The sequence below is a fragment of the Prionailurus viverrinus genome, chromosome A2 (assembly GCF_022837055.1).
Source record: "Prionailurus viverrinus isolate Anna chromosome A2, UM_Priviv_1.0, whole genome shotgun sequence".
Lineage (NCBI taxonomy): Eukaryota > Metazoa > Chordata > Mammalia > Carnivora > Felidae > Prionailurus > Prionailurus viverrinus.
Window position 1 is genome coordinate 122,154,639 of NC_062562.1, and position 27,127 is coordinate 122,181,765.

A 27,127-nucleotide genomic window follows, 5' to 3' on the forward strand; every position below is an offset into this window, starting at 1 on the left:
TCATTATGTTGGCTTCTCTCTCATTTTCCTGTGGCTGTGAATGGAACATTAAACCATTTAAATATGTTTTACTTGAGGGGCACCTGGGTGGCTCAGTCAGTTAAGCGTCAGACTTCGGCTCAAGTTATGATCTCACGGGTTCATGAGTTTGAGCCCCGCGTCAGGCTCTGTGCTGACAGCTTGGAACCTGAAGCCTGCTTCAGATTCTCTGTCTCCCTCTCTCTCTCTGCCCTTCCCCCACTCACACTCTGTGTATGTGTGTGTGTGTGTGTGTGTGTCTCTCTCTCAAAAATAAACATTAAAAAAATTTTTTTTAAATGCATTTTGCCTGAAACAGCAGCAGAAAGGCACCAGCTGTTGTCCAACAAATACATAGTCTAGATTTATATGTTTAAAAAATAACAAATCTTAGAATTTGTTCAACCCTATGGTCTCCACCCCATTTTCTACTTTTTAGAGAATTAAATTTTACATATTTTGTCATCTTTGACTTAAGCTTAATTCTGACAGCTGACACCCTGTTTGTGTGTGTGTAAGTTACATGTGTGTGTGGGAGAGGGAGAGGGAGATGTGGAGAGGAGGAGGAGAGAGAAACATAGTGAGCCATGCTTTAAAAATGTCATTTAGCCAGCTGTTCAGAGCTGCCATTGTTAATTTGAGGACTTAGAGAATTGTGGAAAGAGAAAAAACTCTACACTTTATCCCCAAATTTGGGCAAGAGGGAGGATATATTAGTGGGAGGACATAGTTGTTCATTCAATAAGTATTAATGAGTATCTACTCTACCTTGGCATGGTGCTGTGAAGTAAATGGATATGTTGATGTGAAATGTGAAGATTTAAAGTGTTTTCAGTTTTAATGGAATATTTTGAATATTTTTATTTGAAAGTTCTAAACTTAATTTGATAGTAGTTTCATTAAGACTATAACCGTGCCTGTAGTTCTTGTATAAATTTTAAGTCTAATGAAGTCTGGTTATTGTACAGTAAGAGCAATTATTTCGTTTTCATTGACATTTTTTCACCTATTTATTTTTGAGAGCGAGAGCAAGTGGGGGAGGGACAGAGAGAGGGAGATAGAGAATCCCAAGCAGGTACCGCTCTGTCAGCACAAATGTGGGGCTTGAGCCCCTGAACTGTGAGACCGTGACCTGAGGTGAAACCAAGACTTGCCAGGTTGCTTAACCAACTGAGCCACCCAGGCGCCCCTTCATTTACGTTTTAAAGAGACTTACCTTCAATAAAATCCACCTGAACCTTCAGTAAATAGTTTCTAGAGTATCTAAAACATGGTAAAACAAGTATAAATATGATAGAACACTATGTAGATCTTACCCTGAAATGAAACTGGTGATAATTGTAAGCCATGTGGGCTGTACCCAAGTTGATACTGTTTCTTGGGTTCATTTCCAAACTTTGATCATGTGTTTTCTGCAAGTCAGGGAGATTGGAAACATGTATGTTTAGAGGCAAATTATCTTGAGAATTTTAGCTGTGGTCTATATAGATTTATCATAGTGCTGTGCGTAAGCCTACGGAGTGTAAATGGTTATTAGTTGTAGTGGTTAGAGTTCATTGTAATAATTATTTTGAAATCTAGAGTTTAAATTTCTTTCTCTTCATTTGACTTCAGTGTTCGTCCAGGGCCGTGGCAGAACTAACCTATTGCTCGTACATTACATATGATCCCATAGGCTAGTGGGTATTATACACATGAACTGTGTCCTGGATAAAAAGCTGTGTGGCTCCAAAGCGCCTTTTTCATCCGTGTGAATTCCTAGAGCACATACCAGTACTCCATCCTCTGCCTCCCACCCCCACCTCCCGCTGAGAGAAAATTCCAGAACAGAGGCCGTTGTCCTATTTATGAAAATAAGCAAATAGCCTCTGATTACTGTTGAAGGTCAAGCTCTGTTCCAGTAGTGCTTTGCATACTGCTGTGGTTTAATGTTTGTGTTCCTCCCAGAGTCTTCTGTTGGAAACCTAATGCCCAAGGCCAAGGCCTTAGGAGATGACGCCTTTGGGAAGCGATTAGGTCTTGAGGGTGGAACCCTCATGGATGGGATTGGTGCCATTATACAGGAGGCTCCAGAGAGCTCCCTAACCCCTTTTGTCTGGTGAGGTTACAGTGAGAATTCTGTGACCAGGAAGACCGCATCCAGTGGTTGTGTGGCACCCTGATCCCTGGAACTGTGAGAAATAAATTCTGTTGTTTATAAGCTACCTAGTCTCTGATATTTTGTTATAGAAATGGACTGAAACACATATGTGGTCAAGTGTCTAAAACTGCCCCAAGAATGCAAAGACTCTATTACCCTTGGCACTGAGGCCTCCTCCTCCTTTTCTAATAGTGATAAAAACTGCTTATCTCCCTTTGTGTTTTGGTCGTTCTATACTCTGCTTCAGTAGCTTCCAACCCCAGTGAGGGTGTGTGTTATTTTGAGGTTCATTCATGACAGAAGATACTCAATATATTGAATTTTGCCGGACTCATTTGTACTAGTTAAGCCACTGATGCCTAGGTCCTTATACAATTATTGACGTACTTTTTATAATTTAATTATAAATTAAAGACACCTTGTTTATATTGCCATGTGGAATTTACTTAGTTTTCCATGAGAGCTGACCTGCCTCATACTACCATAGTTTACTATTCTACCATTCTGAATAATCGTTTGCTGCTTCTGTTCCCCTTCTAGCTGTTTAATAAGAGCAACCACATCGTATCCTATTTAGTATTCTTGTGTAAGATGGGTTAATTTCTTTTTTTTTTTTTAATGTTTGTTTATTTTTGAGAGTGAGAAAGAGAGACAAAGCACCAGCGGGGGGAGGGGCAGAGAGAGAGGGAGAATCCAAAGGAGGCTCCAGGCTCCGAGCTGTCAGCACAGAGCCTGATGTGGGGATCGAACCCATGAACTGTGAGATCATGACCTGAGCCAAAGTCGGATGCTCAAATGACTGAGCCCCCCAGTTGCCCTTAGATGGGTTAATTTCTTAATTCATTCAAAAAGATTTTTTTTCTTTTTGGTTTTTTAAAGTTTATTTATTTATGTTGAGAGAGACTGTGAGAGAGCGGGGGACCGGTAGAGAGAGAGAGGCAGAGACAGAATCCCAAGCAGGCTCCATGATGTCAGTGCAGAGCCTGATGCAGGGCTTGAACCCAAGAACCCTGAGATGACCTGAGCCGAGAGCAAGAGTTGGATACTCAATTAACTGAGCCACCCAGTGCCCGTAAAACAGATTTAAATAAAAATGTTTTCCAAGGGAAAATACCCATGTTGCTGAAGATTTTTATTTTCTAATTAAGCTTTGAATTTCAGTATCAGAATTATTTTCTATGTATAATGTAGTGCTCACAGAAATTACAGTGACAGAGAAGTGTTCTCTGTCAGTTGTGGCCCACCATTAAGATCTTTTATAATTAATCATATTTGTAGGTTGTATGTATTTAAGATAATCTAGACAATAAAAGAGCCAAAATACAGGATGAGAAATGAAGCCAATGGGGTATTTTGGGGAGTGGAGTTGAGGAGACAAAAAGTTGATGGGAAGTTACTTAGGGTATAAAAAAAAAAAAGGAATAATGAAATAATGGAAAAAAGTAAAATGGAAACAAAAGCCAAAAGGTGGACATCTTTGTTTTTTTTTTTTTAAGGTTCTGAATATGCCAAGGACATGAACAATTATGCATGTTAAGCTTGCATTTTACGACTTTAACAATGCAAAAATTTTTTTCACTTGGATGGAGGAAAATTATTGAGTCTCCAATACTTCATCTCTTTGGGTGTCTGAATAGTTTCCCGAACATGTGAAGTAACATTTGCCAAGATGTCCAGTATGGATTTTGATTTGCTTGTGGTTTCTAGTGTATGTTCTTAATCCTAGCCATTCATGTTGTAGAATTTTGCCAGTGTTCACAAGGAATATCACCACCCTTTAAAAACAAGGTCAAAATGGATCCCTTATAAGGGTTTCGTGGTTCTAACAGTTTTACGTATAAGATTTTGCACGTTGTTAGTTTAGTTGGTTGTAAGTGCCTATGAGAGAGGTCTGGTTGACGAGTGGCGTGCCTACTTCTGGCCGTACTGCTAACTCATTTTATGACTTTCGGCAAACAATTTCACTTCACTGGGTTTTCTTATTGCTAAACAATGAGAGTAGATGTTCACTTAGGGTCCTAAGTGGTGTGGGAGTGATGACAGTGAACATGGAGAAGTAGCTGTTTTTAAACAACACTGAGGGTGTTGTTAGGTGCACCCAGGGTAAAGCATATGAAAATATCCAGTCCCATAAGTTTGTTTTTTGTTTTTGTTTTTGTTTTTTTTTTAATCAGGAACCAAAAGAGCGAAAAGAAATCTTCAGGGCATATATAAAGAACTCTTGTAGAACATTTTATGAATCATTTCAGTGTGCTATTTAATATGAAAAAATTACACATCTTTGGATAAGCTTTTCACTCATTCTGATATTTGAATATCTACTATGTCTCATAATAGGCACACTAATAGATTTGGGATTCTAAAAAGAAATTAGATCTTAATTTTCACTTAAAATTGTTTCATTCATTTTCTCTTTCCATTCTCAGCAGAAATAGTTCTTTTAAAAATATAGTATATGAAAAAAGAATAAAATGATAGAATTGTCACAAATAGGTCGATAGTAGAAAATAACAACTTTCCCTAATGGACTTAAAATATGGTCCTGATATAAGTGAAGCTTTTCAAGAATGTTTATTATGCGTATTGATGTATATTGATGTTTTGTAGGTTCATCAAGGCTTGTTTTTGATGATTCATAGAATTCGATATTTAAACATTTAATCTGGTAAATAGGCTTGTTGAGCAAGTTTGGTCTTCCGTATTGTGTTGTGGAAACATTTGCTATCCTGCCCCTTTTATTTTGTTAGATTTTTGCCCCTGTCATTTTGGCCCTGTCCTTTGTAGCTGTCATTATTAAACAGTGCAGGTTTTACTTAAGTGTTTCCTTTTGGCTTTCTCAAGCATCTTTAATCAAAATACAGCAGAAGTGGGGCGCCTGGGTGGCTCAGTCGGTTGAGCGTCCGACTTCAGCTCAGGTCACGATCTTGCGGTCCCTGAGTTCGAGCCCCGCGTCGGGCTCTGGGCTGATGGCTCAGAGCCTGGAGCCTGTTTCTGATTCTGTGTCTCCCTCTCTCTCTGCCCCTCCCCCATTCATGCTCTGTCTCTCTCTGTCCCATAAATAAAAATAAACGTTAAAAAAATTTTTTTTTAATTAAAAAAAAAAAACAAAATACAGCAGAAGTTTCACTTACCAGGCAATCATGGTAATTAGAAAACAGGTAGCCTGCCGTTCATCTTGCTGCTGGTTATTTAGGTTACTTGGCTTACCTTTTCTGAGGAGTTTTGTTTTTTCTTTTAAAGAGAGGGAGCGAGCCTGCATGTGTGCTTGGGGGAGGGGCAGGGGCAGGGAGAGACTCCCAAGCAGGCTCTGCGCTGTCAGGCCAGAGCCTGACACAGGGCTCCGTCCCTGGAACCGTGAGATCATGACCTGAGCCCAGAGGAAGAGTCCGATGCTTAACTGACTAAGCCACCCAGGTGCCCTCTGAGGAAATTTTTCATAACATATATAATCCTGTATTTGCCAAACTCTGAACAGGTCCTACTGACAAATGTCTTCCTCCTCAGTTCACGCTCCAGACCTTTTGTTTTATGGCACATGTTATTTATATATACTATAAAACTTTGCTTATGGAAGTTGATTTATTTACCTTTGTTTTTATTGGCATGTTTAGAACAATTTTACCTTTACCTTTCAGCTTAAAACTGAATTTTTAAAAAATGCCTTTCTTGCCTGCAAGGAATGGTTGGGACTTTATCTAAACCGCAGGTAGAATTCCCAATAATTAGAATTCCATCATCTGCCTTTAATTGTCGCAACTCTTGCAACACTAAGACCAACTATGCAGTTCATTCATGAATGCTTTTCCATATTTATTGAGTCAACTATAGGTCTAGCCTGGATGCTGGGGTAGGGTGGTTGAATAGAATACATAGAAGAATATATAATTTCTGTCCCCACAGATAATAATCCAATTTGGGAGATAAAATCTAAACACAAGAAATGTTGTAGATGATAGATAGATATATATATGGGTGTGTGTGTGTGTGTGTGTGTATACATACATATATATATATATACACACATACATACATACATATATATATATATATATATATATATATATATATATAATGACTTAACCACTAAAAAGAATGTAGTAAGAGAAGGACATCATGGTTTTGAGTTCTCTTAAAAGGCTTCATTGCAATGGTGATACTTGATCTGAGCTCACTTAAACAGATAGAAGTCGATTTTTAATAAGATGAGAGAAAAGCAAGGCATATTGGCTTAAGAGCAAGGGCACAGAGGTGTGAATGGGTATATTCTGTTGGAGGAAAGATTAAACTGGCTACACCAAATAGCGATTATGTGAAAAGCCCAGTCTGGGAGAAAACAGGGCATGTGTGTGTACAGTAATGCAAAAGGTGATCGAGAGCCAGGAGCTGTGGTAAAAACCTTGATAGCTAGGAATCTGAAGAGCTGAATTGTGTCCCTTTGGATTTTTTTGCACTTTTAGGTTGCTGTTCTCTTGAAGTGAGCAGTTTTAACCAAGAGAGTCCTTTTGCTTAATTTTCTTCAATTCCATTATTGAAGATAGGAAATGGCATCTACTGTTTTGCATTACCTGGGGAGTTCGGTGTAGCAGATGGAGCTCTCTGTTCTGTTTATCATATTCATTGCGCATATACCTAAGTTTTAAGCTTATTGGTCATTTTCTTCCAAATTATGTTTGTCATTTAAATTAAGTGTAGAAGAGTAGTTGTAATTTTGGGAAAACTTGGAGTACCAGCTTTGAGTAGAGAACATTGGCAACCAGTGGGGATGATAATGATAGACTGACAGCATCTGGGGGAGGGACTTAAGTGCCATTCCCAGGGTCACATAGTTTGCATATAGTAGAACTGGATGTGCACCCAGGTTGTTGGGACTTGAAAGTCTGTATTTTCGGGACACCTGGGTGGTTCAGTCAGTTGAGCATCTGACTTTGGCTCAGGTCATGATCTTGTGGTCCTTGAGTTCCAGCCCCACATCGGGCTCGCTGCTGTCAGTGCAGAGCCCGCTTTGGGTCCTCTGTCTCCCTCTCTCTCTGCCCCTTCCCCACTTGTGCTCTCTCAGAATAAAATACTAAATTTTTTTAAGTCTGTATTTTCACTAGCCCATTTAAGATAATAAGGAATATAGAAACATAAGTAATTACTGTGTCATGTGCGTGTGACATTTTAGTATTGGAAGTATCATCAAAACATAGAAGAAATGGAGAGGGAAAAATTAAATCAGCCTTTGCTTGCAATGGAGCATTTAGAGAAAGATTCCTGGAGAAGGATGATACCTAAATAGGGCTTTGGTGACAACCTAAGAGTTGTGTAGGGTAAAAGGGAATAATAATATTCGTGTTTCAGCACCTCTATACTTTGCTTTTTAAAAGACCTGGGTTATCAGGCTCATTTCTACGGTCCATTCTCTTCCATTATTAGTCTCCCTTGTCCTCTTTATACACAAACATGATCGTGCCATCTCATCCCAGTTTTTGGTGGTTATATAATTTTCACATAGTTGATATATCTAGTATTTGTATACTGTACCAGAGCAATAGCTCCTACAGTTGTTTTCACTTATTTCTCCAATTAAATATTGTATGTAGTGTATGTACTATGTGTGAGTGTGTGTGTAAAACACCATAGCTTGTCCATTCCTGGATTCTTTATTAAGCTCTTGTTTGAGTTCTGAGTCTTGAGTCCCACTTTTAAGTATTCTGTAAAAGACACCCCCTCCAGGCATGCACAGGTCACCCCTCTGTCGTAGACCTCTTATATTTTCTGTTTGGTCACTAGGATTCTTTTTTTTTTTTTTTTTTTTTTTTTTTAACGGTCGTTGATAATTTTGATGTGTTCTTTTGATTCCATTCTTATTTTTGGGAAAAGCAGTTAGCCTTTGTTTTCCATGAATTTGTCTTTTTTCAGATCATTTCTGTACTGTTTTCCATAATTCCTTTTCTGTGTCAGTGATGTTGTCACTAGCTATTTGTTTCTTTCTGGTTCTTCCGTGGTTTTTATTTCTGTTACAGGTTTATTGTTATATTTAATTTATTTGCTGAACCGTGACAGCTGTTTCCTGAGTTAATTTTTTAAATTGTCTCATTCATCTGCCTTTTTCAGGTTTTTGTCTTCCTTATATGGTGAATTCCTACAATGCTTATTTAGGTCCCATATTGAATCCTTTATTATTATTCATCAGAGAATGAAGTCACTTCAAGTTGGGACTGCTGTAAAAGTGAAAAGCAATGTGGGGAAAGGGCAGAGAAAGTGATTTAGGGAAGGCAGCATCTTTGGCTGAGATACATTCTTGCAGAATACTTTTCTACTAGGCTAATGTGTCCTGTGCTCTAGACACTTCTTCCTTTAAAATAGTTTTTAATTAAATTAAAAATTAAAATTAAATCAAGATAATATATGTATATATTGTGAAAAAAGAACTTCTAGTCTTCTAATAACAGTCTTATGCTTCTGCCCCAACTACTAGTTTTTATTTTCCTGAGACAACTTTCAGTACTTGTAGCTGTCACTTATAACATTTAATTCCATATTTATAAGTAATATGCTTATTTAATTTTTTAGATGCTATTAACTGCTTATTGTGGGAGATTAGGATTTATATATATTACGTGTGTTAATTTTTATCCATATACCTTTTTTTTTTTTAATTTTTTTTTTCAACATTTATTTATTTTGGGGACAGAGAGAGACAGAGCATGAACGGGGGAGGGGCAGAGAGAGAGGGAGACACAGAATCGGAAACAGGCTCCAGGCTCTGAGCCATCAGCCCAGAGCCTGACGCGGGGCTCGAACTCCCGGACCGCGAGATAGTGACCTGGCTGAAGTCGGACACTTAACCGACTGCGCCACCCAGGCACCCCTTATCCATATACCTTTTTAAAAAACTTTATCTTTTAATTTACATCCAAGTTAGCGTATAATGCTATAATTTCAGTAGATTCCATTGATTAATCCCCTATGCAAAAAAAAAAAAGTTTTTAAATTTTTTTGTATTTGAGAGAGATCACGAGCCGGGGAGGGGCAGAGAGACGAGACAGAATGTGAAGCTGGCTCTAGACTTTGAGCTGTCAGCACAGAGCCCCATGCAAGGCTTGAACTCATGAGCTGTGTGTGAAATCATGACCTGAGCCAAAGTCGGATGATTAACCCAGGTGCCCCTCCATCTACCTTTTTTTTTTTTTTTTAAATGTTTGTTTATTTTTGAGACAGAGAGAGAGAGCAAGCGAGGCGGATAGAGAATCCCAGGCAGGTTCCGCACTGTCAACGCTGAGTCCAACGCAGGGCTTGAATTCACTAACTGGGAGATCGTGATCTGAGCTGAAATCAAGAGTCCATCCAGGTGCCCCGATCCGTCGACCTTTGAACATCTTTCTAAATGATGATCTGCTTAATTTCATACTCCTTGTTTATGACTCTGGATTGCATTTCTTGTTGTGTATTTGTCTCGTTAAAAATTGCCTTGTCTGGGGGCGCCTGGGTGGCGCAGTCGGTTAAGCGTCCGACTTCAGCCAGGTCACGATCTCGCGGTCCGTGAGTTCGAGCCCCACGTCAGGCTCTGGGCTGATGGCTCAGAGCCTGGAGCCTGTTTCCGATTCTGTGTCTCCTTCTCTCTCTGCCCCTGCCCCGTTCATGCTCTGTCTCTCTCTGTCCCAAAAATAAATAAACGTTGAAAAAAAAAATTAAAAAAAAAAAATTGCCTTGTCTGTTTGCTTACCTGATTTTCTAAGTTCCTCTTCTTCCCAAACTTGCAAAAGAATTGTAAAACTGTCAGAACCTAATACTGTTTTCCACCTGATAAAACACATCAAGAAACCTTATCTGTTCATTCCCTACCACTCTCTACCCTTTTCCTCTCCTCCTTGGATCCTCTACTTCCTCTTTGGTCTGAACCAAATACCTTCTAGACCACAATTATCCAAGGATTTCCTTACACCTCTCTCCTATGAGAGATCTTATTTCCTCTATCTCGGTGTCTTTCTCTCTCTCTCTCTTTTTCTTTTCTATTTGCTCCTTTGTTTTAATTACAACAATTTTTTTTAATGTTTATTTATTTTTGAGGGAGAGAGAGACAGACAGACAGACAGAGACAGGGCAAGCTGGGGAGGGGCAGAGAGAGAGGGAGACACAGAAACCAAAGCAGGCTCCAGGCTCTGAGCTGTCAGCACACAGCCCGATGTAGAACTCAACAAACCATGAGATCATGACGTGAGCTGAAGTTGAACACTTAACTGACTGAGCCACCCAGACGCCCTGTTTGCTCCTTTGTTTTAGTGTGCCAGGTGTTCAAGATACTTCTCCAGGTGCATAGGGAGGAATGTTTTTGATACTTTGTGCTTTAATGAAATGTATTGATCCGTCCAGTGTGAATATGTAATAGCTTGGGTATATAGTCTAGGTGAAATAATTTTCAGAATTTTGAAGTTATTCACTTATCTTCTTCTAAGTGTTGCTATTAAAGAAGATCAGTGCCATTCTGATTCTACAAAGCAGTTGAACTAGACTCTCAAAATATTAATATCATGAAAGACAAAAAAAAAAGTTAAAAGTCTGGGAAACTGTTCTAGATGTTTTTCATTGATCTTTTTTCTTTTTAAAAACTTTTAGACTTCTGTTCTTTAACCCTAAGGCTCTGTTATTTCACAGTACCATACTTTGATATGGCTATTTATTTTCATTTGTTACATGGGTGCATTCTTTCAGTCTGCATAGTCATGAACTTCAGTTTGGGAAATTATGTCTGTGGTAGTTCCTTCCTCTTTTCTCAAGTCTGTTTCTAGTTGATTGGATGTTAAGACCACTTGGATTGATCTTCTGGTTTTATTACTTATTCCCCTATTTGACTTTTGGTTCTACTTCCTGCAAGATTAAAAAAAAAAGATGTGTAGAGTGATGGTTAAGTTAGGCTTTTAAGCCAGAAGCTTGGTTTGTTTCTGGCATTGCCAGTTTTTAGCTGTGTGATCTTATGTAAGTCAGTTACCCTTTCTGTTTTTCATGTGTAAAATAGGGTTTATATTAGTACCTAACTCAAGGATGTGGGAATAAATGAATTAATTTAGCCAAAGTGTTTAGTAATTTCTTAGTACATAGTAAATATTCGTTGTTATCCTTTGACATCATTATTACCTCAAGTTAATATTCCATCTGTCTATTTGAATTCTTAATTTCATCAAAAGTTTATTTCAAGAGTTTTTGTTTGCTTCTCTGTTCCTAGTTTATAGTCTTTTGTCTTGTGGATGCAACATCATCTTAAATTATTGGGAAAGTTGAGGAATTTTGGAAAAAACTTCCAACATATAAGATGGACACCAAAACTAAAGAAAACGGAATTAAATAAATATACAGAAACAGAAGTAAATAGAAATCTTAGGAGATTTTTGGGGTTTGGCAGTGCTAATGTTTTCTTCTCTTTCCTGTGTCAGTGTTACCATACTTCTGCTATTCTGTTTATTTGGTGTATATCTTCTATGTTGGAGACTTTTTTAAAAGTTTCTTCGTAATGAAGATCTAACTATATTTGGTGGAAACATATAGAAGTTTTGTGTCTTTGGTGAGTCATATCAGGGAGCACAGTTGTCAGCTTGCCCTTTTGTTGCTGATCCTAAGTTTGAACATGGAAGCTGATGGCAGGTAGTTTCTCCAACTTAGAAGTATCTTTTTATCTTTGTTAATTACGTGATTTTAGGTTGATATTTTCAGAATGTATAATTATATATACTTCTGCATTCTTTTTAAATACAAAATATTATAAACTATTAAGTCATTATCCATTTGGCTTGTCAGATTGTCCAAATCTGACCAGGAGAAGCTCCTTCAAGGGCTTGATGGGGAATGATATTAAGGAACGTAAAATCTGAAGGCTGAATCTGCTTTTTGAGAGGTATCCTTGCTTCTACATCCTTTTAGTGGACTGAACTCTGTGTGTGTGTGTTTGTGTGTGTGTGTATATGTGCACATGCGTGTATATATTTTCTTTGTATCTGATGTACAGTTACATTCGTTTCCATTTATATTTAATTTTAGTAGGGATTTTCCCCTAATCATTTATTTTTGAATATGTATATCATTAACATTTTTCAGAAGTCAAGAACTTTATTAAAACGTATACTCAGGAGTACCTTTTTCCCTTTTTTCCACCACATTTCACTACCTAAAGGCAACATGTATGTAAACCTTAGTTTGAAGTTCCTTGTTTTTCTGTTTGCAGGTACATATGTGTACATGTATTCTCATTTACCCTTTTTTGATACACAGTAGTTTGCATAACATGCACTTTTTTCACATGGCTTTTTCCACTTAATATAGCCTTGATATCTCTCTGTGTCCATTCACAAAGACTTTCCTCATTTCTTTTTTATACTGGATAGTATTCCATTGTGTAGATAACCTAATGGTTTCTTCATTATGTCTCTTAGGTTTACTGTATTGTGCTATTCCAAAGAGTGTCATAGTAAATTACTGTGTGTGTGTATGTGTGTGTTTTAATTAAAACATACGTTTATTATCTCTTGAAGTTCTATGAGTAGAATGGAATCAGTTGATGGGGCTCTCACTCGGAGTCTCTCAGGCAGTTGCGATGGAAGTTGGGGCTAGAGTCATCTGAAAGTTCAAAGTAACTTAACATCAAAGGTAGCTCACTCACTATACCTGGAAATTGATGCTGGTTTCAGCTCAGGCTGTCAGCTGGAATGCCTATCTATGACCTTTCTCTGTGATTGGAACTTCCTAGAGCATGTCAAGTGGGCTCTGAAAGGGAATATCCCAAAAGTGAGCATTCTAAGAGGTCCAAATGGGAGCTGTGAGGCTTTTCAAGATTTATCTGAGAAATCCCAGAACATCACTTCCGGATTCTCTTGATTGACTAACTCATTAAGGCTGGCCCAGATTTAAGGAAAGGAGAATTAGGTTTTTTATCAGGATGCATGAAATTGAAAGCAACTATCCTTGGAGACTAAATACCAGAGTCGCCTTCTAGCCATCACAGTTCACATTTCTTCCATATGTAAAATGTATTCCCTTTCTTTCCAGTACTCACACAGTCTCATCCCATTAAGGCATCAATTTGAAGTCCAGGGTCTTGTTATCTGAGTCAGGTCCAGATATGGATAATACTTCTTAGGTGCAGTTCCTCCAGTACAGTTCCTCGAAAACAGTTCCCCTTGACCTAAATACCTTTACTGAGAGCTTTATTTCTCTTTATGGCTCTGAGTTACTGTCTGGTGTTCTTTCATGTCACTTTGTAGGACTCCCATTTCTTCTAGGACAGGTCTAATGGTAATGAACTTCCTCAGCTTTTGCTTATCTGGGAATTTTATAATTTCTCCCTTACTACTGAAGGAATTTTGCTGGATATAGGATTCTTAGTTGACATTTTTTTTTTTCATCAGCCCACTGCCTCCAGACCCCAAAATTTCCCACGAGAAATCTGTTTGTAATCTTAGAATCCTTTAATATGATGATCACCTTTATCTTGCTGTGTTCAAAATTCTCTTTGTCTCTTCAAAGTTTGATTATAGTGTATCCAGGTATGGATGTCTTTGAGTTCATCTTACAAAGAGATTGTTGAGCTTCTTAGATGTTTGTATCCATGTTTATATTCATTCATCCATCAAATTTAATGAAGTTTTCAGCCATTATTTCTTCAAATATTCTCCCCCCCCTTACTCTCTTCTCCTTCTGGGACTCCCACAATGCATATGTTGGTCTGCTTGTTGGTATCCCACAGGCCCCTTAAGCTCTGTTCACTTGTTTTCAGTCCTTTTTTTCTTTCTATTCCTCAGACATGATAATTTCCATTGTCCTATCTTCAGGTTCACTGATTATTTCTTCCTGCTCAAATCTGCCTTTCATTTCCTCTGGTGAATTTTTAATTTCAGTTATTATACTTTTCAGCTCCAGAATTTCTTTGTAGTTTCTATTTAGGTTTTCTACATATTGATATTTCCATCTTATTCATATTTTGATCATATTTTCTTGACTTTCTTTACATCTTCCTTTAGTTCTTTGAGCATCTTTAAGAGATAGGCATTTAAAAATCTTTGCCTAGTATATCTGTCATCAGATCTTTTTCAGGGACAATTTGTTTTATTTTTTATTTTTTTCCTCTAAAGGAGCCATGCTTTTCTGTTTTCTTATTTGTTTTTGGTATGCTTTGTGGTTTTTTGTTGTTGAAAACGGGATATTTGAATCTAATAATGTAGTAACTCTGGAAATCAGATTTTCCCCCTCTTCCCAGTGTCTGCTATTTTGTATTGTTTTGGGGGGAGTGTTATAGCCTGTTTCTGAGGATCATCAGCCTGAGATATAAACTTAATGGGGCGCCTGGGTGGCTCAGTCGGTTAAGCGGCCGACTTCGGCTCAGGTCACGATCTCACGGTTCATGAGTTCGAGCCCCGCGTCGGGCTCTGTGCTGACAGCTCAGAGCCTGGAGCCTGTTTCAGATTCTGTGTCTCCCTCTCTCTGACCCTCCCCCGTTCATGCTCTGTCTCTCTCTCTCTCAAAAATAAATAAACGTTAAAAAAAATTTTTTTTTTTAAACTTAAGGTCTTCTCTGAGACCTGCCCTGGGCATGTACAGTCCCTTTCTAATTTCCCCTGTGTATATAGTTGTTTTTGAATGTCCTAATCTTTAATGTCTGGCTCCGAAAAAGAGAAAAATAAAGGGGAAGAAAGGGGTGTAGGTCCTTTAAATCCCCTTGCAGTTTCTTGAGCCAGAATGGGAGGGGCTTAAAATGGGGAAGGTCCAAAACAATGATACCCTTCTCTTTGTCTGTATCTCCTGAATCAGAAGCAGCAATCAGAGTGCAGAGTTCCAGTTTTTGGAGGATAGAGTCCTTTATGTCCACCCTGAGTTCCTGCAGGGTGTGTGTAAGCTGCTCCAAGAACAAGTGCACTGCTGCCTGCCATGTAGCTGGGCTGGGCTGGGCTGGGAAGGGTGGCTGCTACTGTGCTAAGAGCTGAAAATAACCACAATGTACTGTCCAGGTTTTTCCCCTGGAAGTTGCAAGCTTTCAGTAGTCTCCAGAGTTCCAAAATAGTTCCCTCAGACAGATGCAAGCATTTAGGTGGGGAGGCCGATTCTGCCAGTGCTTCCTACTCGGCTGTCTTCCCAGAATCCTCTATGTGTGCCCTTATTTTTTTGTATTTTGGGGACATACCTTCAGGGTAAGATCCTAGAAATGGGATTGCTGGACCAGAAGATAAATACATATGTAGTTGATTTACATATAGCCAGATTGCTCTCTGCAGAGGTTGTATAAATTTGCACTCCTACTGGCAATGTATGAAAGTGCTTGTTTCCACACAGCCTCACCAACAGTGTGTTGTCAAGCTTTTGAGTTTTTGCCAATTTCGGGTAAGCAGTGATATCTTAAATGTAGAGATAAAGTAAAGCCTAAGGAGAGAGAACAGTTATATACAAAGAACCGACCTGGATTTTTAGTTAAATAAAGTGACTTGAACACAGGTGTTACTTTTCCTTCCTAAAGCCCACTAAAATGAGAATAAAGAAAAAGAACTTGAGAGAAAAGTGCTTCTTGGGGTGCCTGGGTGGCTCAGTTAAGCATCCACTCTTGGTTTTGGCTCAGGTCATGGTCTCTGATGTGTGGGTTCGGGCTCTGTGCTGAGAATGCAGAGCCTGCTTGGGATTCTCTCTCTCTTACCCTCTCTCTCTGCCCCTCCTTTGCCTGTGCTCACTCACTCTCTCTCAAAATAAATAAACTTAAGAAAGGAGGGGATATTTCTTTTATTCTGACACTGTGCAGTTTTTCATTTATTCAAAAAAAAATTTTAATGTTTATTTTTGAGAGAGAGAGAGAGAGAAACAGAGGGAGCAGGGGAGGGGGGCAGAGAGAGAGGGAGACACAGAATCCAAAGCAGGCTCCAGGATCTGAGCTGTCAGCACACAGCCCCATGCAGGGCTTGAACCCATGAACCTTGAGATCAATGACCTGAGCTGAAGTCGGACGCTTAATCAACTGAGCCACCCAGGTGCCCCAGTTTTTCATTTGTTTTAAGAAAGGTCAGTTGAAAATACCTTTTTGGTGAAATACTGCTTTAAAACTTTTGCCCAGTTTTCTAACTGATACTTGGTTTTCCACAAATTTTAAGAGTTCTTTATATATTAAGGGTATTTTTTTTATGATACATGTTGTAAATATTTTTGTCTTTGGAATTTGCTTCTGCGTATTGTTTCTCAGTCACGCTAAATGTTTTCTTTCATTGAATTATGTTTGAGAGAGGCCCTGAAAAGCTGATTAGAAGCTTTATTTATAAGGCTAGGGCTTATCAACAGACGAGGGTCTTGATGTTTCATCCTGCGGGACGTTTTGATTTAAGAGAAGAATCTACCAGGGCAGGCAGCCGGGTGGCTCAGTAGGTTAGGCGTCCGACTTCGGCTCAGGTCGCGATCTCACAGTTTGTGCATTCGGGTGTGTGTCAGACTCTGTGCTGACAGCTCAGAGCCTGGAGCCTGCTTTGGATTCTGTGTCTCCCTGTCTCTGTCCCTCCCCCACTTGCTCTCTGTCTCTCTGCCTCAAAAATAAATAAAATGTTAAAAAATTTTTATTAAAAATTTTTTTTTTTTAAAAGGGAAGAATCTACCAAGTTCTTGGTAAAGATGGAGTAAAGGAAATTGCAGAGGGGCCCTTTTTGGTACATAGGTCTTTATTCCTCTGTTTTCTTTCCTTCCCATTGCTCAAGTCATTCTATTTTGGGTTTTTTATTCTAGAAGTTAGTTAGCCTTCTTTGTCCTGCTGTAGTTGGGGAATTGTAGTTTCTTACAGCTGCTGTATGTCATGGTTTGGAGACCTAGGGAATTTTTTTTTTTTCCCCTAATCTTTGAACCAGTCTAGATTTTATCCTCATGCCTCCCCATTGTCTTGGGAAGTCATTTGGAGGTATCGATTTTGCAGTCTTTTGAGAACTAGATAGTGAGAATTGACTTCTGCAGACACTTAGAGTGTCTGTTTTCTCATTGGCTGTCTCCTTTCAAGGTCTTTATCTTATTTTATTCTCATTCTCTTATAGATTCTACTGAGATCTATTTCAGTAGATTTTAGAGGGGAAGAGAAAGAAACACATGAATTTATAGTATTGAATTAGAAATCCAGGTGGTTCTTTGTACATAGAGTTTTCTCTCCTTGGGCTCTACTTTGTGGGCAGTTGGATGGCTCTCAGTAGTTCACAGTATTGTACTTTGATAATTTAGAGTTTATGTGCCTATACTCAGGTGATTTCTGATCAGTAGTTAAAAAAACTGGCCTCTTGCCCTCTTGTATGTCCTGTTGAAAACCTCAAGGGAAGAAAGTTTTTTTAAAAAAAAAATTTTTTTTTTTCAACGTTTATTTATTTTGGGGACAGAGAGAGACAGAGCATGAACGGGGGAGGGGCAGAGAGAGAGGGAGACACAGAATCAGAAACAGGCTCCAGGCTCCGAGCCATCAGCCCAGAGCCTGACGCGGGGCTCGAACTCCCGGACCGCGAGATCGTGACCTGGCCTGAAGTCGGACGCTTAACCGACTGCGCCACCCAGGCGCCCCAAAAGTTTTTATAGTTCCAAGTGAAAGATAGTTAGTTGGTCCTGGAAATATGAATGCTACTTGAGAGTCTCTGTCTTCTCCCCATTTGATCTAAGTTTCCTTGTATTGGTATATTCTGTATTTGGGGGTTATAGCTATTTTGCAGCTTCTTATTTACTTATTAGTGGGAGTGGGGGAGGGCCAGAGGGAAAGAGAATCTTAAGCGGACTCCACCCCTGATGTGGAGCTTGATCTCTTGACTGTGAAATCATGACCTGAACCGAAATCAAGAGCCAGATGCTTAAACGACTGAGCCATCAAGGTGCTCCTGCAGTTTCATTTTAGATAGATTTCTTTCCTCTTTCTTTTTTCATTTTGGTGGTTTTCAAGAAGGGGCAGTAAACATACATTTACATACTTTTTTTCACATTGTATTAAGTGCATTTTAGTAAAAGAAAAAAATGGATGTTCTTTGAAAATACATTGAATACAATGTGAAAAATGGTGTTCAATAGCATTTATTTCATTTAGGAAGTTGAATACCTGGACTAAGTACCCATGCCAAAACCTTTTCCTAATTTGTACAAAATTGTGCATGAGGTATGAGTCTAGTCTGACACATTTGGTCACAGTAAGTTTTGCGTCACGATGAAGGGAGGAGAGTGCCTCTAAGAACACACATGTGCCAGAAGTACGGAGCTGTCAGACTCTGAGGCAGCCTTACCTTAGGGCTGGTTTCTGTCACTCCCCTTCTTATTAGCTTTGGTCTCTCACTGCACTTCTGCTCCTCTCTACACATCTGCTCTGGGATCTCCATGCAAACCATTGTCCTTCGCTGGCTGATAGTTGCTATTCTCTTGTAAGCTCAGCTTACGCATGAGCCACTGGGCTCTCTTTTACCTACATGTGACCTTTCTGCTTCAGCTCTTTACACCTGACCGGTGTGTACTCTCTTGCTATTTCTTGTCATATTTCCAAGAAAAACAGATTGGCCCAGACCATCTTTTTGTGCCACTTCTGGTTTGTAGTTCTTAGCCCTGAAGTATTAATTGGCTGTCTACAATCAGGTGTCCAGTGCTGCTCAAGCAGTGTAGGGGTGTTGAGGGAGCTGTAGGGCAGCAGGGGACAGCAAGGAACCAGAGATGGGACAGTCCCCTGGGAAGTCAGGGAGCAGGATAGAACTGAATACATAACATACTCTCTCTTCGGTATACCAATTTATTTTTAATAGACCACTTTAAGCAAATACTTAGTAGTATAGATTGAATATGGTAGGAAACAAGCTAATATTTAAGTGTCGAAATTGACTGGGAAATCTGCCCTGTTTGGTGCTTTTTTCTGTTTGCATTGTGACTTGAGTAGCATAGTGTGACAGATCACGATACTGGAAGACGGGCGTCTTAGGTTCTAGACCTGATTTTGCTGGTTTTTGACTTTCTTCATCAGAATAATTTTTAAAAGATTAATGCAGTAGAATAGTTTCTAAAGTACCGTCTAGCAATAAAACCTTGGGATTCAAACTGTGCTCTACCAAGCTGGGAAAGGTAATTTCCACGAAATGATAAGTCCAGGTTAAAGGAAAAAGTTAGAAACAAAAATGATTGGATCCATACATTAGAAAAAGATTTGGGAGTTTTGTAGTGAGCCTACTTCTTCTCATTTGTACTTGTTTTATTTGATATGGGATGGTCTTTGTAAAGTGATTTAAGTCAGATATTATAGTTACAAACCCTTTTCCCAAACGAACTTGCAGTTAAGTAGTATATTACTATACGTGTAATACTGAAATTTGAAATGCTTTTAGTCTTCTGTGCTTTATTAAAAAACAGAATTGGACATTCAGAATAATTAAGTAAAATGGGTTTCTTTTACTTTTTAGGATTTAAGTGCCCTGTATGCTCAAAATTTGTACCTTCAGATGAAATGGATTTGCATCTTGTGATGTGTTTAACAAAGCCAAGAATAACCTATAATGGTAAGTCCAGTGCTTTGAAATGCTTTTTAGAATGACCTTAGATTTTATGATTTTTATGTTTCAGATAAAATATAAAAGGCGAAGGAATGACCGTCTATGAGCCCTGGAGCTAACTGGTGTTTCAGTTATAGGTCTGGTGCTCTGGCTTTACTGCTCTTTCCTGACCACAATCCCAAGACCTTCAAAATCCTGGGGAAGACTTTTCAGTGTAGCCTTGGTACATTTTGAAATAGACTTAAAAAATGATCACATGGTTCATTCCTAATTTTAAGTAAATGGAATGAAATAAAGGACGAGTGAGAGCTTTTTAAAAAATTTCATAAGTAGACAAACTTCAAATGCCTACAAGAAATTTTCAGGAATTTTTCAAATGTAATTTTGGTTTGAAATGGAATGAGTCAGAAGAATACCAGTGAACTGTGAAAGGTTGACTTCATTCAACAAATGTCTTTTGAGCACCTTTGGGAGTATGAGGTGTGGTGTTAGGAACTTGGGATACAGCAGTGAATAAAACAGAAGTGGGTCACTACAGCCCAGCATCAGCCACAGGTTAATCAATGCAGCAGCACTTAGTTAAGAATCTGAGGTTTCTTGTCAGACTATAAAAATGTTGGGGGTTGGGGGGTTGCTTTAAAATTGAAATGAACGTGTTACCCTGACTAGCTTTTTTGCAGACTGATTTAGGAATCTCTCTCTAATAAGGTAGGGCTTCAGCCACACTATTATTGTAGTGACAATAGAACTCTTTTTCCCATTTATTTTCCAATGAATAAGTAAAAGGAGATTGTAGCAATTCCTTTGAATAGTAAATGTACCTGTTGATTATATTTAGACCTTTCTGCATTGTGAAATTGAATGGGCTGCTTTGCGTAATATAGTTGAAATTCAGTTACTTAAAAAATAAAAAGAATTCTCATTCAGGTTCAGAATTTGAGGTGAAATGATTGGGCTTGTTTCTCGTTTGTACTCCATTATCTTATCATTAGCCTCCAAAATTATGATGTTTATTACCAGTGTCTTAGAAATAAATACCCTTGAATGTCAAGAGTCTGTCCTTCAATTTTGAAAGCACAAATGTATTTCCTTTGTGTGTATTTGCACACAACCTTAGTATTCTGTACATTGACTTTTTGTGTAACGTATGTACAGTATGGTCTATGAATGTTGATATTTGGCAGTTTTTAATTTCCCGATTTAACTATGCTCAAGTCATTAAAGTTTTTTACTGGATCATGTATTTGGTGTCTTAAAGATGTCTTCAAGAACCAAGATGTAACCTTCTGCTTGGGCACACTGTTGTTAAAAAGGAACCCACAGGCCCATAATGGTGTCACTTAGGTTAAAGCACCAAGTCAATAAACCAAGACTTAATACCTAATCTAACTGCAATTTCAGCCCCCCAGAAATGTAACCTTTAACCAGTCACCATGAGAATTTCCTGATCAGCACTAGGAAATTTGATACACTCCTTCAGTTCCCCTAGGCAATGGGTTCTTTTCTAATAATTTTTTTTTTCCCCTCTCTTTTTACCTCTTAGAAACCTTTCCTTTCCTGCAGCCCTTTGGAGCTCCCCTCTACTTGCTAGAGAGGATACTGCCTAATTCATGAATTGATTAATAAAGCCAATTAGATCTTTAAAATTTACTCAGTTAAATTTTTATTACTGAACACTGTAAACCAAGGATTTAGGTTTCAAATATTAGACGGTATTCCAATTCGGAAGTCAGTAACTTAATGTGAAAAGCAAATAAAGTTGCAAATACTTTTAAGAATCGCTGCCTGCTTCACAGTAGGTGGATCTGAAACGTTTTAAATTGTTAAATACATATTAACTGTCAGTAAACATTCAAAACAAAAAGCAAAAACAGCTTCTTCTAAAAATTATACGTAGCTCTTGAAGTTTTAAAACTGGACAGTGGCCAGCTGTGGTGAAAGAAGGTGGAGTTTTGATTTAGGTTAGAGAGTGATGAGTGATTGGTAATACGCCTCCCCATCACAGTCTGTGGGACTTCTTCCACTACAGTTTTGAGGGCAGAGCCCTGTAGGTAAGGAAAAAATAATCCTTCTACCCGTCTGAGCTCTTGGCTGAGACCTCTAGTAAAAGACAAGAGAAAAACAAACAAAAATGTAACATGCTTAAGTCTTGGTATGTATGGGAGATACCCTGGGAGAAATGAGCCTGGTTTAGAATGTGGGTTTAAACACCCTCTTCAGTTATGGAAGGTTAGGGTTAGGAAGGGTTCCTTCCTAGTTATGGAAGGTTTCCAGGAAAATCCTGGTAAACTAGTAGTTTGTTATGCATATTTAAGTCCTGTGCCTTCTCCATTGATAAGATTCTCTTGTAATATTCCCTTATGATTTGGAGTCAACCTTTTCTTCCTGGTGTAAAAGGGAGACACCCTTACAAATGGAGATTTCCTTTATAAATTTAAATTTCCCTTACAAAAAGATAACTTTTACTATGTTTAGGGTCTCTCCTGTGTCTGTCGTTTTTCAGTCATCTTAATCCTTATGCCAGAGAGGCTTATTTTATCGTAGCATGTTTTGTTACCCTTCAGTCTCCTGAAGCTCATCTATCACAGGTGATGACTCTGTGAAAATTGGCCTCTCTGACACCTAAACTAGGCATTTAGGATTACTATGAAGTTTAGAACAGGATGAGTCCAAGAATCAGTGAAAGGGAATCGGTCCTCTTAGTCACCTGGGCTTCTTAACACTTCATATTTGAATTCCTAAACAACTGATTCTGGCATCAGAGAGATGGGGCCTGCACATTGCATTGATACTCAAGTGAGAGTTTTATTCAGCATAGTGCTTATTAATGTATATCTTTTACAGCCTTTCCTAGAGTAGTGACATCTGAAATTTTGAAATTTATTTGTTAAATGTATGTTAATTTAACTGTCTATAGATACGCACAGCGAGGAGATTAGTTGGGCTTGTTTTTCAGGCTGGATATATTTATAGTCAAACTCTAGGATGACTTTCAGAGATTTGAGATTTGAATATAAGCTGGTGTTTTGGAGTTCCAGATTTATACTCCCAGAGATGGTATTCTAAATGTTGGTTTGGTTTCCAGACTAGTTCACAATGATTCTCTTAATTTTTTTTTTCCTTTAATCTGTAATACTATATCCAAATACCTAAGTCCTGGTAACTGAAGAAGAAAATTGGCTAGGTGGGAGCTCTCGGTTTAAGCAGCTGTCTCAGCAGAGGTTCAGGTAGGAGGCCCAAGGCAGTCTGGCAGAGAATGAATCAGAATGATGTGAGTGGTTATGTATTGCAGGTGGTGTTTTGGCAGGATGGAAAAAAAAATTCATAATGCCACAATCAGCGTTAATCTACATAGATTGCCCTTAAGTCAAGGACTGCCTGTTGCGGGATTATTGAGCGTTCTGTGCCGGTTAAGAAAGAATTCTTGAGACGTTTTACAGTGCACCTTAGTATGTTTGTTTAAGTAGCACAGGGACAGGACCTGTGGGCAAAAAGAGCTGCACTTCTGTATGAAGCTGATTCTATGTGGTTCTATGCTTAGTCTTCAGGGGGGAGGGAACATGCAGGAAGTATTAGATCATAAATGTTTTCCTTGAATTTCTACTTGTAAAACCACTTTTGCAAGATTTCTCTGGTGCTTGTAATTCAGCTTGATATTAACTATTGGTGAGATGTACAGGCAGTCATGAGACCCTTTAAGAATGTAGCAGCCAGTAAGCATTTGATCCTTATCAGAACTATCTAGTCTATAGGTCCGTCTTCTGGGCTAAAGGTGAATGTTTTTCTGCTTCTGTCCCTCATCACTGCCTATTTCATATACTTTCCCCTTTATTTGTGTGCTTCATTGTTTAGTTTATGGAACTAGTAATTCATTATGTAGTCTGTGAACCCAGTACAGATTTTATGAGCATAGTAGAGTCTCTCTCTTTTTAAAAATTTTTAAATGTTTATTTTTGAGGGAGAGAAAGTGTAAGCGTGGTAGGGGCAGAAAAAGGGAGACAGAGGATCCAAAGCAGGTCCGCGCTGTGAGAGCAGAGCCTGATGTTGGGCTCGGACTCAGGAACCGTGAGATCATGACCTGAGCCGAAATCGAGTCGGCCGCTTAACCGACTGAGCTACGCAGGCGCCCCAGTAGAGTCTCTTCATTTCCTTTATCCTCATCTTCTAAAGTGTTTTAGAACCAAAACCAAAAAATGAAATAAATACTGTTGGCAAATTCTTAGTCTTGATTTTATTGGTCTTTAAAGTTCACTAGAGGGGCGCCTGGGTGGCTCAGTCGGTTAAGTGCCGACTTCGGCTCAGGTCATGATCTCGCGGTCCGCGAGTTCGAGCCCCGCGTCGGGCTCTGGGCTGATGGCTCATAGCCTGGAGCCTGTTTCCGATTCTGTGTCTCCCTCTCTCTCTGCCCCTCCCCTGTTCATGCTGTGTCTCTCTCTGTCTCAAAAATAAATAAACGTTAAAAAAAATAATAATAAAGTTCACTAGATCATAGCATGTTTTGTGTCCTATAAATTTCAGTTTTTATTTCAGCCTCCTGTAATTGAGGGTAGTAGGTTTGTGCTTAAGATATCTTTGTTTTATTGGTAAGTGGTACAATGTGTGTGCATGTGTACCTGGAGGAGATGGAACTTGAGTTAAGTTACTCTTTTCTTCTGAGACTTAAACTTCTGCAGTGTATCAAAGCAGAACTTTTCAGAACCATCAGGAATATAAACCTGACCCTGTGGACAGAGTAAGATGTGACTATCACTCTGTTAAAGTAAACATACTTGAAAGATGGAGTCACTTGGAAGGAAACTTGTTCTGCAATGAAAGGGAGGAAAAAGGCTCCCACTTCATTGAGGTCTGCGGGAGAGTATAACTCAGGCTTACTCAGGTGTCGAAGATAGATTGCACCAGGCTGTCAGCACTTTGATTCCAGGGTGACAAGCCGCCTCCTAAGGGCCTGGCTTCCCATGTAAGAAGAAATATACTTTCGGGGCGCCTGGGTGGCGCAGTCGGTTAAGCGTCCGACTTCAGCCAGGTCACGATCTCGCGGTCCGTGAGTTCGAGCCCCGCGTCAGGCTCTGGGCTGATGGCTCGGAGCCTGGAGCCTGTTTCCGATTCTGTGTCTCCCTCTCTCTCTGCCCCTCCCCCGTTCATGCTGTGTCTCTCTCCCAAAAATAAAATAAAACGTTGAAAAAAAAATTTAAAAAAAAAAAAGAAGAAGAAGAAATATACTTTCTTCTTTTGTAGATACTGTGGCTTTCTAGGTGGTTGTGGTGCTCACCTTAAGTATGAACTTGCTCTTGGCCTTACATATTACATTTTCTTGGTTTTAAGATCCCCCCCACCCCATTTTAATCTTTCTGAATTCAAGATGCTTTCTGAAAATGGCATATCTCTTATTATTGAGGTTTAAAAAAAAATGCCAACCACAACGCAGAATTTTAAATAAGAGGTAGTCATCATGGTCTTTGTGTGAACTTTTCCTTTTGTGGAATTTCTGTTATGTGTGATTTGACATCTCTCTTTGTTTATTTGTTAGTGTTCTGTGGTTGAGTTTTAACTTAAATGTGGATTCCTAATAGTTGTAAATACTACATTAGGGGACAGCATTGAAGTAAAGTTATTTTTTTGTACCATAAATTGACTGTCCTGCAATGCAGTGAAATTAAAGGCAGTAGAAAGTGTCAAATCCGTTATACTATGTTATAAAAATTTCAAAGTAGATGATATCCCAGAGGCGGTTGGCAAAACAAAAACGAAACTGTTCTAAAACCCATATAGGATTCCTATAGAAAAATGTAGTCACCATCTATTAAAGGTGAACTTGTGATTAAAAAATTTTAGGGATGCCTGGGTGGCTCAGTTGGTTAAGCATCCGACTTTGGCTCAGGTCATGTTCTTGCAAGTTTGCGAGTTTAAACCCCATGTTGGGCTCTGTGCTGACAGCTCAGAGCCTAGAGCCTGCTTCGGATTCTGTGTCTCCCTCTCTCTCTGCCTCTCCCCTGCTTGTGCTCTCTCTCAAAAAATGAATTAATGTTAAAATTTTTTTTTTATTTTAAATATGCATGGAGTAAGAGCAGATATGATCAGAATTACCACCCCAAAAAAACTTTAGAACTATAAATTGATTTCTTTTCAAATCATCACAATCATAAAAGGATGAATAGGAAATAAGTAAAAAATAGTAATAAGATATCATAAGACAGAAATTGAACTCTTTAGACTTTAGTCACTGAAATTAACATCTGAACAAATAGATTAACTAGCATATTAGAGCTGCAAGGAGAACTAGTGAGGTATAAGGTGGATCTGAGGAAATTAAGCAGAGTGTAAAGAGTGATGGAAAATAGAGAGGTACATGGCTTGGAGCCTGGAACAAGAGCATCTACCATACATAAAATAATCTCAGAAAAAGAAATGGAATTGACTTCTGGTTTCTAGTTCAACACGTAAGAAATTCAGAAGTGGTCACTCCATCCTGACAAGAAGTAATAAGTTGAACAGACTGAAAAATCACTGACTTCTTGGATTCATAAGAGATGGAAGGACACAAGGCAAATGGCCAGCCCCTGTGATTGCTGAGATAGGCAAATACAGGCACTCTCTGGTTTTGGTTTATTGCAGCAGAGACTCAGTAGTGGGAACCATTGCAGGAACCAGTGTCAGGGTCAACCTGAACTGTAATTGATGAATTGCTGGGGGCTCAGTGCAGACAAGTTGAGAGTTTAAAACTCCAGGGAGACCTAGTCACAGTGGAGCCCCCACAAATTTGTAAGATTTTCTTCCAGGAGCTTGACCAGGTTCCCATATTAAATATGGGAGAAAAATTCCCTCCTGCTTCTGGTAAGGGGGGGGGGGGACAAGGGACCAGTTGGAAATATGCCAGAGGACTCTATTTTAATGAGGTCTGCCTGGGAGAAACTAGTTAACCAGACCCTAACTGACCTGGGAGAAGGGAAATACTCCAGCCTGCTCTAGCCATTCTGTTCCACCTAACAACGGAGAGAAAAAAACCTGAGAAATATTTGTAAAGTTTATAGTCCAAAGGCATAGGATCACTAAAAGACTGTGGGATAAAAGGTGTATAACATGTTACACAAAAGGTACAACTTGCGCATAATGGGAGATGGAATTGGCAAGAGGCAGTATTTGAAGGGAAATGGCAGAGAACCTTCTAGAATTGCTGAAAGATAGGAATTCTCTGATTGCAGGAGCACTATGATGCTGAGCAGTATAAATAAAAGTAAATTCATACCCAGGGACACCGCAAACCAAGTCCAAATAAAAAGAGTAAAATGTTAAAGTAACCTGAAAAATACTTTACCCGGTTCCACTTGTGTTAGCATTTCTAAAATGCTTTTTGTTCTGTGTAGCAATTTAAAATTTAGTATGTGTTTACTTTATAAAGACAAGGGATCAGAAATGGTCATACAGGGGGTGCCTGGGTGGCTCAGCTGGTTAAGCGTCCGACTTCGGCTCAGGTCATGATCTCTTGGTTCGTGGG

At 39.0% G+C, this 27,127-nt stretch overlaps 1 protein-coding gene across 5 annotated transcripts in view; it reads left to right on the forward strand.

The window, feature by feature from the left end:
• Window positions 1-27,127, forward strand: part of ZNRF2 (zinc and ring finger 2) — a 127,152-nt gene that overhangs the window by 35,266 nt on the left and 64,759 nt on the right. For all 5 annotated transcript variants that reach the window (XR_007147804.1, XR_007147801.1, XR_007147802.1 and 2 more), the window contains exon 2: window positions 19,546-19,641. Coding sequence is in view for 1 of the 5 variants with exons in the window: in XM_047838813.1 (XP_047694769.1) it covers window positions 19,546-19,641 (96 nt within the window). In the remaining 4 variants the exon portion in view is untranslated. The remainder of the gene's footprint in view (window positions 1-19,545; window positions 19,642-27,127) is intronic.